The sequence below is a fragment of the Hemibagrus wyckioides genome, linkage group LG10 (assembly GCF_019097595.1).
Source record: "Hemibagrus wyckioides isolate EC202008001 linkage group LG10, SWU_Hwy_1.0, whole genome shotgun sequence".
Lineage (NCBI taxonomy): Eukaryota > Metazoa > Chordata > Actinopteri > Siluriformes > Bagridae > Hemibagrus > Hemibagrus wyckioides.
Genome location: NC_080719.1, coordinates 20,830,990 through 20,848,280, shown reverse-complemented (window position 1 = coordinate 20,848,280; position 17,291 = coordinate 20,830,990). Strand labels below are relative to the sequence as shown.

General features: G+C 37.0%; 1 protein-coding gene across 1 annotated transcript in view; it reads left to right on the top strand.

The window, feature by feature from the left end:
• col6a1 (collagen, type VI, alpha 1) overlaps positions 1–17,112 on the top strand; it is a 28,983-nt gene extending 11,871 nt beyond the window's left edge. Inside the window, exons 21-35 of the mRNA XM_058400406.1 lie at positions 3,339–3,401; positions 3,500–3,562; positions 3,654–3,704; positions 3,793–3,828; positions 3,986–4,048; positions 10,556–10,621; positions 11,659–11,694; positions 12,880–12,916; positions 13,484–13,492; positions 13,637–13,770; positions 13,891–14,000; positions 14,102–14,297; positions 14,691–14,865; positions 14,972–15,001; positions 15,816–17,112. Coding sequence (XP_058256389.1) covers positions 3,339–3,401; positions 3,500–3,562; positions 3,654–3,704; positions 3,793–3,828; positions 3,986–4,048; positions 10,556–10,621; positions 11,659–11,694; positions 12,880–12,916; positions 13,484–13,492; positions 13,637–13,770; positions 13,891–14,000; positions 14,102–14,297; positions 14,691–14,865; positions 14,972–15,001; positions 15,816–16,411 — 1,665 coding nt within the window. The 3' untranslated portion in view covers positions 16,412–17,112. The remainder of the gene's footprint in view (positions 1–3,338; positions 3,402–3,499; positions 3,563–3,653; positions 3,705–3,792; positions 3,829–3,985; positions 4,049–10,555; positions 10,622–11,658; positions 11,695–12,879; positions 12,917–13,483; positions 13,493–13,636; positions 13,771–13,890; positions 14,001–14,101; positions 14,298–14,690; positions 14,866–14,971; positions 15,002–15,815) is intronic.
• Positions 17,113–17,291: the final 179 nt, after the last annotated feature.

Genomic DNA, 17,291 nt, shown 5'->3' with positions numbered 1-17,291 from the left:
ACCAAAAATAAGGGATTTAAGATTTATAATTTCCTGAGCCTGACTGGTTCCCAGATGTACACAGTAAATCAATCCTAACCTAGAAAACTGAATCATTTTAAGGAGATCCTTTAGATACCTGTTATTATCATAGACTGTTTCAGCTGCATTTATCTCGAATTCTTCTTCGTTTTTGGCCATGCTTTTCTAGTACACGTGCCATTTTTAATTGCAGTAGAAGACTGTTACCCGTTATTATATTCACTTAAATCGCTGAACTTGTCTAGCTTTTCGAGATCATCAGCCAGCTGCAGGGTGTCATGTTGTGTTACAGCGTGACAAAATCCTAATTTAGCAAACCTAATCAGAATTTCATGACCATTACAGGATTAGATTGAAATTAAAATAGTTGTTATAACATACTAAGAACACAAGTTTATTTTCTTTTAAAATAAAAGTTGTTTGATTTTGATATATGATATATTTGTCAAAATGCAATTTTAATGATCACTGTGATTACCTCTCGTACATTAGTTTTTCAAAATGTGAATTTCAACTGAGGTTGCAGGTTTATTAACAACCCATCAAAAGAGTGTGTCTGGTCCCTCTCATCACATCTCCCTTCTCCAGGACACCTTTCAAAAAATAACATTTTGTTTGTGTTTAGTTGTTCCAGCACATTTAAATGAATAAATGCCACAGCATATTAAATTCAGGGTTACTACTGACCGACTCAAGTTTCCTTTTTTTAGACTTTCACTGGCACAGCATTTTTTTTCCAGTTGGAAAGGAAGTAGATGAAGCTGGAAATCTTAATGTGTTTTTGTAATATATGAGTAAAAGCCACTGTTTTTTCCAAATCCTCCATTTGGTTTATTTTCTCGTGTTCCAAGATTCCTTCTCAGGAAAAATAAAAGCTGCATATAAACAATAAGGCAGTTTCTATGGAGTCGTAAGGGTATTTCTGGCTGATGACTAACTGTTACAAAATCGGTAGAAAGTAAAACGCTAGATAAATTTAACTCATTTTGAGCAAATTTTTCATGGGTGCTCCTGCGTTCCAAAGGGCATGTAAAGCATACACTGGATTTAAGACTCTGGTTCGATTCATGTCAATGTATATGTGTGACGGTCTTCGAAAACGCTTCATATGGTCAAATTGGTACATTTTCTGCTATATATCTGTTTGAAAAGTACAGTTCTGTACTGTTATATTTTTGCATGAATCTCAAACCGAATTCTTTTCAGTTCCAGTTCCATTGAGACACACTATGACTATACCTTGTGCTTGTGGGAAATCTCTGACTTTTTCCACAGTACTGTAACTATCTAACAACTTGATCAAATGTAACATTCAGTCTGTGAGGAAATCAAATTTAGCAAGATACCAAGATCAAAGACATTTTTTATCACTGTTTTTTCCATCTGGTTCTTTAACCAGTTGCATGTGACCTTTGCAGAGAGTAGAGGTAAGATTAAATAGTGAATTTAAACAGTTTTTTATTATGATAGAGAAATATATTTATAAATTCCTAGGGTTGGTGATAGAAAGAAAAATCCAATTTGGTAAAAATTTATCTTTGCCAGATTGATATCTGATTGGTGTTTCTAAATTGTCCGTAGTATTTGAATGGGTGTGTGAGTGTGTGTGTGATTGTGCCCTGTGATAGACTGGAATCCTGTACCCTGCCTTGTGCCCCAAGTCTCCTGGGATAGGCTCTAGTTTCCCTGTGACTTAGCAGGATATATGGTGTAAAGAATGGATGGATGGATGGATGGATGGATGGGTGGATGGATGGATGGATATCTGATGGGTTTTCCAGGTCACCACACATATATCGTTGTTTCAGTCATGTGTTTTACATAAGTGTAAATTGTAAAGATCCCTGAACACTTTCTGAATGCACTGTATAGAACTGATTAACATAGTGTATGAACTCAAAAGTGTATTTAAATTTATTTTATAGATTTTTATTTTTTAATTAATTTTTATAATTATTATAGTTGTTATTAAAATAAATTTGCATTAAATCTTTCATTAATCATAATAAATGATTAGGTAGAGACAGTTGAAAAAACCAACATAATATTGCAGAACAGATTCACAGCATCTTGAGAGATCAAGTCTCTGGAACTACAGGGTGTCAGAAAAGTCTCCCTAAAGAGGGGAAGTTCACATTTGTTAGTAAAATGTCTTCCAAATTTTCAATGCTTTGTTTATAGTATATTTTTTCAGATTAATTTAAGAAGGCAGAAGAAGGCCAAGAACTGGTCATTTAAAGGAAAAGCATTCAAAGTATAATGAATAACTACAGAGTCCTTTATGAGTGGGAGAGACGACTCTATTTGTATTTACAAAGAAAGAAGTTGTATTTATTAGTTGTTAGTTTAGTTGTATGTATATTTTGCTGTGACAGTTGAAATTAAGCTAAGATGCACTCAATTTCTGTTGATAGTTGTTTCAACAGTGTGGTTAAAGCGTATATATATATATGTGTGGTAAATTCGTCTGCTTAGATATGCTGTGAATGGCACACACCTGTCTAAATAAATCTCCAGAGCTGAAAGGGAAGATAAACAGCCATGAGGACAGTGGAATAATCCATAAAGACTCCTTATCTTTGAAAAGAATCTGTCAAAGGGAACCGGAAATTTTCTGAAGATTTAAAGTTTCCAAAGAACACAATGGTTTTCCAGCATTTTGAAATGGAATGTTCATAACCAACCACCCAGCCAAACAGCACCTGGGAAAAGCAGTTTAATTAATGGAAGATGGAAGATCCTAAATGTCACTCTGACCGAACTCCAGAGGTAGAGAATAGATAGAGAATCTTTAGACTCAAAGGAAAGTTCCTGTGAGTTAAACTCTGGGCTAATTGGCCTATACACCCATTGTTACATCATCAAGTGTTAAGTTCTTCAATCTCTACATTGAATTGCAACATCTATCATTGCCCCTCAGGATAAAGGGGAAGATGAATGAAGCTCAGTACAGAGATATCATTGAGGAAAACCTTCTCAAGCTTTACCTTGCTACACAAAAATGACCTGAAATACACAGCCCAGATGAGACTTATACTGGGCTTTGGTACAGTACAAGTCTCTGTCCTTGTCAAGTCAAGACTTGACTCAACATCTTTAATAAAGTACAGAGTAAGGAGCCTGAATACTTAAATTAAACATTTTAAATTTAACATTTACAAAAATGTTTTTGCTTTTTTTTTATTTATTTTTTATGAGAATTCCTGAACACTTTATGAATGCAATGTATATAATTGATTATCATTGTATATGAACTTATCAAAGTATTAACTCATTAATTGTTTTTCATTAAAATGTACATTTTCATTAAATCTCAGGGTGAAGCAGGAAAACCTGGGCCTCAAGGTTACCGTGGTGATGAGGGTCCTCAAGGACAGGAAGTAAGAGGTTTTAAAAACTAAAACATGGCACTTTCTGTCGTCTTTCTTACTGATCCCAAAAAACATGCTCACCATGTTTGTCGTTTCTCTTTGTTTAGGGACCCAAAGGACCTAGAGGAATCAAAGGCGCCCCAGGAGACAGAGGCCGTATGGGAGAGAGGGTGTGTTCACTTTCTGTGTAAAATAACCAAAGATAATTTTCACAAACAGGTTTCCAAACTGACCACTGTGATTGCGTTGTTTAATCCATAGGGAGAAGACGGACCACCAGGAAACGGAACAGAGGGTTGCAATGGTTTCCAGGTATATCAGTACTCTCAGGAAAATGTACTTAAAAAAGCTCCATTGGTTCATTAGACGTTGATGTGTTTTGGTGTTTCCCTTGTGCTAGGGATATCCTGGTTCCAGGGGTGATCCTGGAGAGCCTGTAAGTATCAAGTTTTCTCTTTCTGTCACTTCTGATTGCTTTTACTAGCACTTTGGCTTACATCAGATAATGTTAATGGCATGATGAAAAGTTTGTTGTTGATGATTCTGCTAGACACTAATGCTCAATTCTTCATTCATTCTCTTATCACCCTTAGGGAAGCAGAGGAACACCAGGACCCAAAGGGGATGACGGTCTACCTGGTGAACCTGGTTCAGATGTGAGTACCTAAGGAAAGTCAAACTAGTTTAGTGGCTCACAATTGCTGTTTTCTTACCACAAAACATATTACAAATACCTTTCTCCACCCACGCCTATTTGTCCTATTTCTGACCACCATCTGGGTATCACTTTCTTCCCTCCCTTTCCCTCTGCTTAACTGTCTGTCTCTCTTTTATCCAACTCACTATTTTTGTGTTAGTAATCAAGGGTTTATTGATACCTGCACGGCTTTTCTATTCAATGGTAGTGTGCTTGTTGGTGCCAGATTTGAGAGTAGGCAGCTGTGTCTGTCTTGTTATGGGATGTTTTCTAAAGGATGTTTTCTTTATTTGGAAGGATGACTTTGTATTTGGTGGTGTGAGAAGCATTTAAGAAGAGCTGCTTTGCTCCAGGCTTTTCTCTTTTTTATCTGAAAATAGAACAAGAACTTACGATCCTATGATAAACAGAAACGTAAGCTTAATGCTTAGATAGATGCTTGAATAAACTGCTGGTGTATTATTTGTAAATAAATAGTTTTGGTAGCATCTCTTAGATTGTTCTCTATAATGTGTGTCTTTGGAAAGTTCAGGTTCAGCCAAGAACACACTTTATTGACGCCAAACTCCTCAGCCAACATGCTGGTTGTAATAAATGCCATATGTTCATCTTCATCCCTCAGAAGACATCACGTGTCTAGCCAGTTGGATCTGGAGCTTAGACACAGCAGTGTTTTTTAATATATTTGGCAGCATCTGGCAATATTATTCTGCTATTGTCAAGTGTATTTGGTTCAAGCCACATGAAAGCTGATCTAGTTTCAGTACAAATCATGTGTGGTGTATTATGTGTTAGCATAGAAAAGTTCAAGAATAAGATTCAACAAAAGTGTTTATAATTGGTAGTGTGAAAGCTAGCATTATTGGCTACCAGTATGCAGGGATGAATAAGTGATGAGAGGCTGAATGTATAAGTGATTAAAAGGGAAAGTGGAAGACAACATGATAGCAAAGGTAGCTAGGTATTTTTCTCAATTCAGAAGAAAATGAATTCAGATAAGATCAGTAATATAAATAAATCACAATTACACCCTGTTTACAACTGAATGGTTTTATAACACTTCTATTTGGAACATAGTTGACTTTAAAGCAGAAAGTTTTCGGCTATTTAGGAGGTTGTTGTGTTTACACATGACAGCTTCAAAATTGCTTCATGCCATGTGTAACTGTTCCATTAAACAGTGTTAAATCTTGAGCATTTTTCACTGCGTTTACGTGATGTTGAAAATGCAGTCTATTTGAATAAACAGTTCTGTCCTTCTGGGTTGTAACAAAAATGTCTGAACCTATTCTGTGAAGAGTTCATCATAGTGAGGTCATGTTTATTCTTCATGAGATATGGAAGCTGGAGAAGTCTAGTTGGAGAGTTTAGTTCCAACAGGACGGCCTGAGGAAATGGTAGATTATGTGTAATCAGCAATTTGGCTCCTTTTCCAGTTTGTGTACGGTAATAACTTGCATTTTGATAAATTTTTTTTTTTTTTTTCTGATCCAAATAAGGTAATAATGAGGGCGGGTATAGGCGGGCACTCAGACTAGGACTTGGGCCAACTTTCCTATGCATTACATTGTAATGTCACGCAAGTGTGGCTCACACCTGGAGCCCATATGGTGATTTCACAGTTGGTTAAATGAAGGGGTCCAACAAGTAGGTTCAGAATGTATTTGATGAACTGTTACACTTGTTTGTATTCCAATAATGAGATCTTGTTTTAATTGCTTTGGTGGAATTGGTTATTTGTTATTGGTCATAATTAAAAGTGTTTTCAGCATTCAATTGAATGTAAAGAAAAACAGTCTTGTTTGTATGTTCCTCTGTACCTCCCCAGTGCTTATACTGTAGGCTGAACCTGACAGAGCCAATGAAATCATGATGGACTTTTAAACCTTTGCGAAATACAAGAAAATTGTGTCTGCAAAAAGTGAAAGTTTAGGAAACATTTGTACCATAAATCATGTCATTTGAGCAATAATCTACTTGTTATAATAATCATTTAATGTAAAAGCACAATATGAACAATACATTTTTAACCTCAACTTCTTGACTAAGCGCCTGGTCATAAAGTCATAAAGTGCAGCAACAAATTCTTTGGAGAACATAAATATCGAGCTAATGGGAAAAAAAAGCCAAAAGAAGCACAAAGAAAACTTATTGTTATTCCAAATTCATATATAACTTAGTCCAAAAAACCTGGCCAAAAACCTTTTCACATTAACACAGTGAAACAATTCTGTTTTCTTCTGACAGTAAATGTCTAAAACGAGTGAACATTTGAACTAATGAACTAATGTGCAACACAATACAGCAGCCAAAAATACTTTGACGTTGGCTCAGAAATATATTAAATGGAGTGAATATACAGAAGTTAATGAACTAAGTAAGTAAGCCAATAAACTTGGACAAGCCTAACTGACAGAGATCTGATTAAAATCTGGAGGATCTTCTAGAGGTTTTCTCCCAGAAAGTCAGAGTGAGAGAGGGCACGTGATCTACGACCTCAAGTATGACCTCAAGTACTGCAAGTACAACCTCAATTTTTAGGAGTAGGCATGCTGGGATGTGAATTGTAGAAAATTATGAAGAATGTAATTGACCCTGCTCCTCTCCTCTGGGCTGTATCCTTACCAGTCAACAAGGTATTGCATTTGTCCTCCTCCATGAGTCTAACAGGTTTCAAATTGAATTTATTAGTGGTACCTCAATGTCCAATGATGGATAGCATCTTCCCTATCAACCTTCTTACAAAATTAAAATGAATTAATGAGCTTTAACAAGGACACATAAAACAAGGGGGTATGGAACTGCTCCAGGACTGGCATGCTATGAATAACATCATTAATTCCACGTGCTATAACAGTTTAGTGGGATTCCTCCAAGGCAAATATCTGCTTGTTATTTCTAATGTGTACAGTGTTCTTTAAACTTTGGTGGCCCCCCCCCCAAAAAATCTGTTTATTCCTCTTCATCCATTAAGTTATGGTTGGGCTGTCTGTATTCAAGAGATTGGGAACAAATTGAAGTTATTAATCCAACTTGCACTGGAATGGAGATAAACTAGTTATGAAATGGCTTAGGGAGTTTAGCGCTATTTTGGCCCACAGCACATAACATGACCTGACCGTGATGGGCCCCTTTGAGTGAGTGGTGTCACTCTTTGAGTGCAAGTTTAATGGTCAGCAGTTCTGGGTTAGCAGTATCATAGTTTTCCTTATCAGAAGGAAGCTTGTAAGAGAGTACTGCTATGTGGTAAGTCTTTGGTGAATCTCCCTGCTGCCTAGGTAAATGCAGCCACTTTTTTGTTCATTGCCTAGAAGGGTCCATCCATCCTCTGCTAAGATGGACTTGGGATAAAGGCACTAAAGGGAGAGGATAGGGATATTTCATGGTGATATAATTCTTATAAGTCTTGTGTAATTATTCCATGGCTAAAATACCCCTTCCATCAACACAAAAAAGTGCTGAGTTCTGCAGCAGCTAGTGACTTTGAGATATATCACTGATATATCTTTGCACAATGACCTCTGAAATATAGTCAGTCAAATCCTTACTTTCTGCTGTGGATAGGGGATAGGGCTTAGAACTTGGAGGTAAGTAACCACCTAGAGCTTATATGGCAGTCATATGGCTGGCATAGGAGAAGCACTGTGGCTGTATTATTATGGACAGAGACTAGAAAGGCTTTAAACAGTGGCAGATGTAACTAGCAGTTGGGGCCTTAATATACAAGACTGACAACAAGAATCTAGCCAGGAAACAATATTTAACATTTAATGTTTTATGGAGCCAGAGAAGTCCCTGGATAATGGCATTGTGATGGCTTGATTACAAAAAGGGAAAGTTCTTCTTGGTGTGTGATGCTGACAGAGAGGTTGTGTGATGAGAGTTAGAGTTAATCTGAGCGAGATCCAATGAGTCTCCCACACAGTGCTTGAATCCATATAGTGAGTGTTACTGGTGGAATTGAAATGTCTTGAAAAGTTAAGATCAGGCTTTACAATTTTCCATGAACACAGGATGTTTCCATGGGTTCTTGGGCAGGACAGGGCAGGATGGATGACTTAACCTGTTACTATAAACATGCTTCTAGAGGAAGCTGGATAGATAGGTTGATTAATGAGTCTACTGTATGTTGACTGCTTCAGTGTGGCAAACAAGTTCCTGGTCAAAATCTGCTTGTTTCCCAAGTGGTGCATCAGAAAAATGTTCAATCTATCATCTGGAGATCCTGATGAAGCCATCTGCAGCCAGGAGCCCAAGAAAGCAAAATTGGCCATGCTCTGAATCACAGTGACACTAACTATTCATGTGGTAATGGGCAAATAGTGCTGTTTTGCTGCCCCTGATGTTGCATGAGCAGCCTTTCCAATAGATGCAGTCAGCTGGCTTTAGGAGAGAGCTGCCTGATACGTGAGAATTGGCCAAGACAGGGCGAAATTTTGGAAAATCTGCTCTTTATAAGCTACCAAAAGCATAGTCTCATTCCAGCTCTCACTGATAACTAGGCAACCTATGCATTGCATCAAACACATTAAAGAAAAAGTAGGAGATGGGAAGTTTTTGAGCAAAATACAATTATGCTTGAAACAAAACAGTGCAAAGGGTTGCTGTTGTACAGAGTTTTGGAAAAGTTTTGGCATTATATTTGACATTTGTTTTGGCTAAGAGAAAAACTGAATTCTGCTATGTCTTTAAGAAAGGGAAAGATGTCAGGAAGTCACCGCTACAATGGGATTGATAGAGCTCTTAACTGAGCCTGCAAGTATGGAAAATTGTTGTTGATGTTGGCCCTAGAATCTTCCATGAACAGCCACAGCTTATGGAGAGTTTCCAAACATTCCTTCTCCTTACATCTCTAGGTCTTATGCTAAGAGATGGCTGGTATAAATGGCCTAGCACAGCAAAGCCCACTGATTTTTGTTTTGTGTTTCAAGAGTAACAGAACCACCATGTAATAGTATTGTACATGGAATGGTATGAAGAAGCAAAACTGCCTGATTTTATTCTAGCCCAGACTGTAGATTCATGCGGCTGATCTGACAGTCATCTCAAGTGTTCACACAAGTGAACCCCTGACGTTCAGTCCATGTTCCCAATTCACCAGAACACAACATCAGAAGTGTGGAGAAATAATAAATAATAATTAGAAATAAAGTTGCAGGTCTAATAAACATGAGCAAAGCGGGTTGTTTATTCTAAAAATCCCTTTTTCCCCTAAAACCTATTTAGAAACAGATTTACCACATGTTGTTCAGTCCAAGTGCAGAGTGTTCAAATCCAAATTTATCACAGAACTGCATGTTTATTTTATTTGGTTTGAACAAAAGCGCTTACTACTTTTCTGTTTGCCATCCTTGGTATTCAGAGGAAACATGGTAATATCCCAATAGGGCATTACAGGCTTGAAAGACAAGACAAAAAGCACAAACAGCTGCGTAACTATGTGTATCTGTGTACTTAAGTGTGTGTGTGTGAGAGAGAGAGAGAGGGAGGGGGAGAGAGAGAGAAAGATAATTTCTGTTATTGATTATTAAATAACACAAATATCTTTATCGTCACGCTATTGATAGATATTGGATTTTATTTCTCTTGTTTTAATTCCTCCAATCTAATACCACCATCAGCTATCAATGCATATGTTGGACTTTTGGACCCTGAATCTAATGTCGACTGCAGCTTACCACTCAATAATACACAGTGTATTGGATGCCTGATTAACTTGAAGAAGTCTGTTATTTAACTAAGTAGAGGTGGAACATCAGAAGCTTTTTTTGTTAGCTGACAAAGTATTATCAAGGTTTCAGTGTATTGCATGAGATGCAGTGTACTGATGAGATGTCTACAAATTCCTCATTTTATATATTATATATAACAGTGAGATATTTGTGTAATTCTACAGTATTACATAGTGCATAGTTCACACAAAGTTCATTTAATCTTACTGTCCTTGGGCTGCTTATTGAGCCTCTGTGTGTGTTTTAGATATGTTTTATCAGATTATATCACAAATTTGAACCATGCCTGAATCATGCATCTGCTCTAAATCTGTAGTTGTTCCTAAGGTGTGTGCCATGTTCTTCTCACGAGGACTGTTTAGTAAAATTCCTGTTCATGATCAGAAATATTTCTGTGTCTTCCATCCCCACAGGGTTTGACAGGGTCTGTCAGATGTCTGTGGAAGTAATTACAGCAAAGCAAAACAATCATTCACATTGTGATCTGATACTTGTTGGCTTTAAAGTGAAAGAACAGCAGCTGGTTGATATTATTCTGATCCTGATGCCATGATGCCATGGCCTAATATAGATGCATTTGTATGATCTGGTTTGTGCAAGTAAATCTAAATAGGAGCTGAATGCCACAGAGAATGACACATTATTAAGATAATTCTATATTGTTAGTCAGTATTTCTGCACAAGTTTTATATGTTAACTTTCATTGACATTGGGTGTCTTGTTATATTTGACAGAACGATGACCCTGGAAAGCCTGGGCCTAAAGGACCAAAAGGACACAGAGGGCCTGAAGGAAAACCTGTGAGTAAAAACAAACTAATTTCCCAGACAAAATTATACCATTATCTTATGTCCTCCATTTTTCCCTAATCTGGTCTTGTCAGTTCCCACGCACTGGCTAACTCTCCCTTATCACATGACAACTAGGAAATACATGAAGCCAACCTCCAGATTCTTGCAAGCTGCAGCTCATGCTGCATCACAGAGCAACGTAACATACTTCTTCAAATATGTATGACACATTGTCCTGTTCTGCATATCTGAACTCACAGACACCTATTGGCTAGTGTTTCTGTAATTGACAGGAGAGAGAGAGAGCACATGCTATCCCACTCACCCACAGTGACTTTAACTGTTGTGGATAGTGCTGGCATCATCTGGATTCAAAACTCTTGATCTCCAGATGATGAACTGAACACTTGTGTCTCTTGTGCAGCTCAGGAGCCTTTTTCACAGTTCATAAATGACACAGATGAACTCAAGTTTGAGAACACAGTGTTCAGTCCACAAATCTTTTTCATATTTTTTTCCGACAAATGTCAAATGAAAAGCCAGAAACAGATTGTAGGTTTCATTTTTATGCAAAAAAGATAATCACTTATCTGTGGGGTCAAGTGTGTCCTACAGATCCTATATTACGAAAACTATAGCAGTGAAATGTTCCCTTTCTGTGCCAGTGCTGTGTGTATATACCAGACACACATTTTGGCCAAGTACTGAATGTTGTCTCATGAGTTACAAGCCTGGGGGAAGATCCTGCTTGCTCTCAGGCAGAAATTCCTCCATGCTCTTCTCTGGACACCATCCACAAAGGAGGAGACTCTTCTACTTCAAAAATGCTCTTATTTGGAGCTTGATGTTTCTAACCGCTTGGATAAACTTTTCCCTGGCAGAGATCCTCCTGTGTAAGAAGAATGAAATACTTGCTTAGTAATCTCCAGGCCAGTGCTATAGAAATGTGATCAGTAGTGCATGTTAAGTGTATCCATTAATGAATATATATTGTGTTCAATGTAGATTGTCTATATTATTTTCAATCTTTTCTTTCTAATGACCAGGGACCTCCTGGACCGCCTGGACCGCCTGGAGTTGATGTAAGTTGCCCTTGAACAATAAGACTTATGCATTAAATACATGGTATGTTACATGCATCTACTACAATAATCCTGAGAGGGCCAAAATGTTCAGACCACGGTGTGACTTCTGAGAAAATACATACAAATGAGAAAATACTGTTTGTACTGAAACATCAGCATAACTGCCTCGTTAACATTAACATTAGTAACGTTATGTTTTAGTAACAGCAGTGTAGTCCGGTCTGAACTACTGAAGAATGAATCAGTTGTCTGAACATGATTTACTCTTTGAGAAGGAATCGAAGCCAAAAAGTCACAATCAAAAATGTTTTGAAAGAAAGTCTGAAGTATTCTTTCCGAATAATGGTTCCAGACCAGGAGCTCAGAGTCCAGGACCATTTTCTTGCAATAAATATAAATGGATTTAAAATATTTCCCCCGTATCTTCTCAAACCTTGGAATAGATTCACATAGCTGACATTAGCTGATTAACGTTTTTATTGAACATTTATCTGTTGCTTGTTATTGAGATCATATTGCATACCGTCTGGTTTTCAAGTGAAAAAAGACAAACTATAAAGGGAAGTCCAGTGAATCCAGTGAGGTTTATAAAAAATAATATTAAAGGTTTAATAAAAAAAAAACCCAAAAAAAACCACTTTATTTTGTTAAAGTTACTCATAATTATGTCTCATTATCATATTGAGTAATATTACCACAGAAAATGTTCCTTATGTATGTATTCATTTTCTTTTAAGCAGTGTTTATCACTCTTGGTATTTGAACATTGAACTTTTCAGTCAAAATCATACTTCAAATAATGCTTATATCAGTCCCTGATGTCCTCTGAAACTCTTTAACATACCATATGACATGGAACTGACCGAATAGCCTCCAAAGAATTTTGTAGAATTAATGTTGAAATTAGACAATAAAATTTAATATAATTTTAGACAATATACTATAATATACTGCATTATGCATTATACCATTAGTTAGGCAGTTGTGAGCAGCTTTACATAAAGAGCTTTACATTATTTGTATCTAGATATACAAGTTAAGAGTTAAGTTTTAATATCTGAATTAGGTTTCAGTATCTAGAAGACCTTGAGTGCAGATTTTCATGCTGTATTACAGAGCTTCTGGTAAGATGGAAAGCAAGATTTATTGTGCAGCTCAAAACTTAAGCTTTTTTTTTTGTAGGACTGTGAGATCCTGGATATCATCATGAAGATGTGCTGTGAGTAAGCTGTGACCGTTGCCATTTTCTTGAGTTCTTTTGACCAATAATATTTTTCCTAAGCCTCCTCTATAAATTCAAACTGAGCACACTTTGTCAACTTAAGATGAACTAGGGTGAAAGTTACTTGCAAGTAAAGAACTCATGCTAGAACACAGGATGATGGCCAGCTGTTGGTTTAGGCCTCCGACTCAGTACAATAACAGATTGACAGAAATTTGTGAATTCCCATTCAAATAATATAAACTAGTTTGGGAAAAACATATAAATATGATAGTTGTGAAAGAGAGAAGATTTATATACACACGTGGGTGTGAACCGAGAGCTTGTTAATAACTGAGCACATTGTTATAATGTTATTTAATGCTGTGGGAAGGATCCTTTTTGAAAATCATTACTATTCTTAAATTGTCCTGTTTTTTTTTTGTTTTTTTTTTGAACAAAAACCTTGTAATGTTTCAGGCAATTAGCATATGCTACTTTGTCCATGCTGAGTTAAATGTTTTATACTCCCTTTCACATAATGCAATGGAAAGTCTAACTCTCTGGGGTTTTCTCTTTTTACAGCTTGTTGTGGTAAGTTGACTTATCTTCTTTTGCTTTAAAGTGTGTGAGAGGAAATGGCTCTAACAATGTTTGGTTTGGACTAAACCTGTCTGTACTTTGAAAAAATAGAAAAGGTTGTTCTTAGAATTGTTTTAATGCTTTGTGTTTGTTCAGAGACTAAGTGCGGACCCCTGAACATTACCTTCGTTGTGGACAGCTCTGAGAGTATCGGAGCTAACAATTTTGCTATTGCTAAGGACTTCATTGTAGCTGTCATCGACCGACTGATCAGAGATCAGCAAGTTAGAGTGAGGCTCCTTTAATGATTTTTTCCAGATGCATTTGGAAATACAGACCAAATTAGCAGTTAAAAAATAAGGCTTTGTTTGTTCTCTGTAGTCAAATGCCCCCTTCTGTGTTATGTACAGTTTGGCTTGGACGAGTCTCATGTTGGTGTGGTGCAGTACAGTGGAGCAAAGGCTCAGGAGGTTGTAAAGTTTGGAGACCCTAACATCCGGGACATAACAGCACTAAAGCAGTATGTTGATCTCAATAAAAAAAAAAAAAATCATGGAAATATCAGTTACTTTGGTTTAAATAGTTGTCTGTCTATGTCTTTGATCATGTTTTTCTTCCCAGAGCTATTAAAGAATTGCGTTGGTTGGCTGAAGCCACCTACACTGGAGAAGCCCTTGAGTTTTCATGGATGAACCTGATCTACCGGCTTGGTGGTCCAGACCCCACCAACAGTATAGTCCTGGTCCTGACCGATGGCCGTTCAGATACTTTAAAAGATAAGGTGCCTCTTAACATACTGTGTGGCAAAGGGCTCCAGGTAAGAAAGTTTTTTATTTTTAAAATCTTTTACATTCTTTCAACTAGAAAGTGTTAAAGGCTAACTTTAGTGTTAAAGGTTTTTTTTTACTTACCTCTATATATTATTTATATACTATAAAATAATACATTATTTACTAGGTATAATAGTGCTATCTATATAATTATCTACTTAGAACTCAGTAATAGTTGAACACATTGCACATTTTTAAATTGGTGATTATGTTTTTGAAGATTTTTCATTGGACTAAACAGATCCATAAGGAACATAGCAGGGCATAGACTTTAAAGCCGTGTGAACTACAGTTTACAAATCAAATTTAAGAATGTAATACCTGAATATCATGTTTAAAATGGCTTAAATGATACAGTGCCTTTTCTTGTGGTACTGTAGGTGGTTGGTGTAGGTGTTGTAGACTACTCAGGTAAACAGCCCAATAGCGATCAGATTGAAGACGTGAGCTGTGCAAGTGATCCAAACAAACCAGGCATCTCCTTTGTCCTTAACAACTTTGGCATGCTTTTGGATGATACATTCCTCAGAAACTTGACTGACAAGATGTGTCAAGGTACGTTGTAGACAATGCTTAATGTTTTCCTCCTTTAGAGAAAGTTGATCTATATGGGACATGAAAATAACATTCCATGTGTTTGTTTGGGTTTTTTTTTTTTCAGACAAGAAGGGCCCCAGTTACATTTGTCCAAGTAAGTATTTATAATTTGCTAAAATAGAAATAGGTGATTGCTTAAGCCAATAAACTATTTGGTCAAAAGTATGTGGACACTTGAACGTTAAACCCATATGTGGATCTTCTCCAAACTGTCAGAAACTCATAACTGTATAGAATGTATTTGTACGCAGTAGTATTAAAATTTCCCTTCACTGGAACTACTCAGGCTCAAACCCTGTTCCAGCATGACAGTGCTCCTGTGCATAAAGCACAGAGCTCCATGAAGACATGGTGTATTTGAGATTGAAGGTGGAAGAACTCGAGTGTCCTGCACAGAGCCCTGAATCTGACCCACCCCCACTGAACACCTTTGGAATGAATAAGAACTCAGACTTTCTTCCCCGGCATTCTCTAACGATGTTGTGGCTTAATAATCACACATCCCTACTAAAAAAACTAGTGCAAAGCCTTCCCAGAAGAGCGGAAGTTATTATAATAGCAAAGGTGGACTTTATCTGGAATAGGATGTTTTTTATCAGTAACCTGACATGTAATTGAATAGGTGTCCACATACATTTGGCTATATAGTGAATATGCATTATTTTAAATTGGTCCAGTGAGTAAAAACATACAAACAAATTATGTTAATTATAATTCATTTATTGTGTATTCAGTATGCAACCAGCGACAGAAACTGGGTTACTTCCCACTTAATGCGTAGACATATTTAAGAGGGCACTTAAATATAAAAATCCTAACGATGTATTAAACCATGATGTTAAATCTATAAATACTTGAAGCTCATTTTTCGTGACCTTTTCAACACATGCTGAATATGTGTGTTTCAGTTGTCTTTCAGGAGTCCACAGACATCCTGATTATGATGGATAGCTCAGCTAGCGTGGGTGCCAGAAACTTTGAGTTGACCAAGAACTTCACAGATAAGCTGGTAAAGCGCTTCCTGACTGCAGAGAAAAAAGAAAACATCCAGGTCCAGGTTGCCGTTGGGCAGTACAGCGATACAGCTAAGATAGAAGCTAGATTTTCTGACAATTACACTGTAGTGGCTCCTCAGATTGCAGAGGCCAAGTTTCAGAATGCTGGCACACAGGTAACAGAGGCACTCACTTTTGCGATAAACCAGTTCAGGGGATCAGGAAACAGGAAGAAGAAGTTGCTGCTGTTTTCAGATGGGCGCTCACAAGGCATGACCCCTAGGCGATTACAAGAGGCGGTAGCAGAACTAACCAGACAAGGCATTGAGATTTTTGTTCTGGCTGTTGAGAATCAGCTGAATCAATACAACCTGCAAATCTTGGCAAGTCGTGGACGGGTTGATGACAACATCTATGCTTCCCGCCATCTAATCAGAGCTCCTAACTATCAATTCTTGGTTAGGGGAGTCTTTTACCAAACTGTGTCCCGGAAGATTTCACTGGATTAATTAGGAAGGGCATGTTGTGTCTTCTGAGTAAGCAGAAGCTGATTGGGGAGTGAGAGGGTGAATAACAAGGTAACAAGGTAACAAGTACATAGGGGTGGGGCAATAGAGCACAAGTAACTTTTTTTTTTTCATTAAATTGTGATCCATATTTCATTTTAAATCATGTAAGGTCTCTCTGAGTTATATATGAGAGATATGTCATTTATATAGCTTTGGAAGAGGGATTGAGAAAGGGTGTAATTTCACAGTCATCATTTAACAGCGTATGCATTTCCTAGATGTTAGGAACGTTCATGTAGATCAGATTTGTTTTTGAACACCTTTGTTTATAGGACAGAAAATGTTAGATATTCGTTATTCAGATCATCATCATTATCATTTTCTCTAAATATGCGTGCTCAGATTGTCTTTCTGAAGCCTGATTAAATCAATTCCCTTCTGTATCTCCTCCTTTGTAATTTCATTAAAAATCACTTGAATGTTAAATTTGGTGCTACCATTGTACACTCAGGCTCATTTAAATGCAAAAGAGATTTTGAATTTGTCATAATGCCTTGAAACCAAAGATTTGCCATAGGGCTTTTAACCAAATGTTTTTACCACTGGGAATGTGTACAATTTTATATGTTAAAAATGTATTTTAAATTAGTCATGGGGATGCTGTAGAGGGTTTTTCAATAAAGAATGCTTCACCCACTAAATCTGTGTCTGTTGTGAAATTAATCAAAATTCCCACTGAGCAGCAGTGAATAAAACCAGTTTGCCAAATTCCTAATGTTGCTTTCAGGCAATGCCAATTCACTGTTATTAAAAATCTAATGATGGATTGCTAAAGATTGAACACAGAGATCTTGTATAAAACAGCTTAAAGTGTTATAAG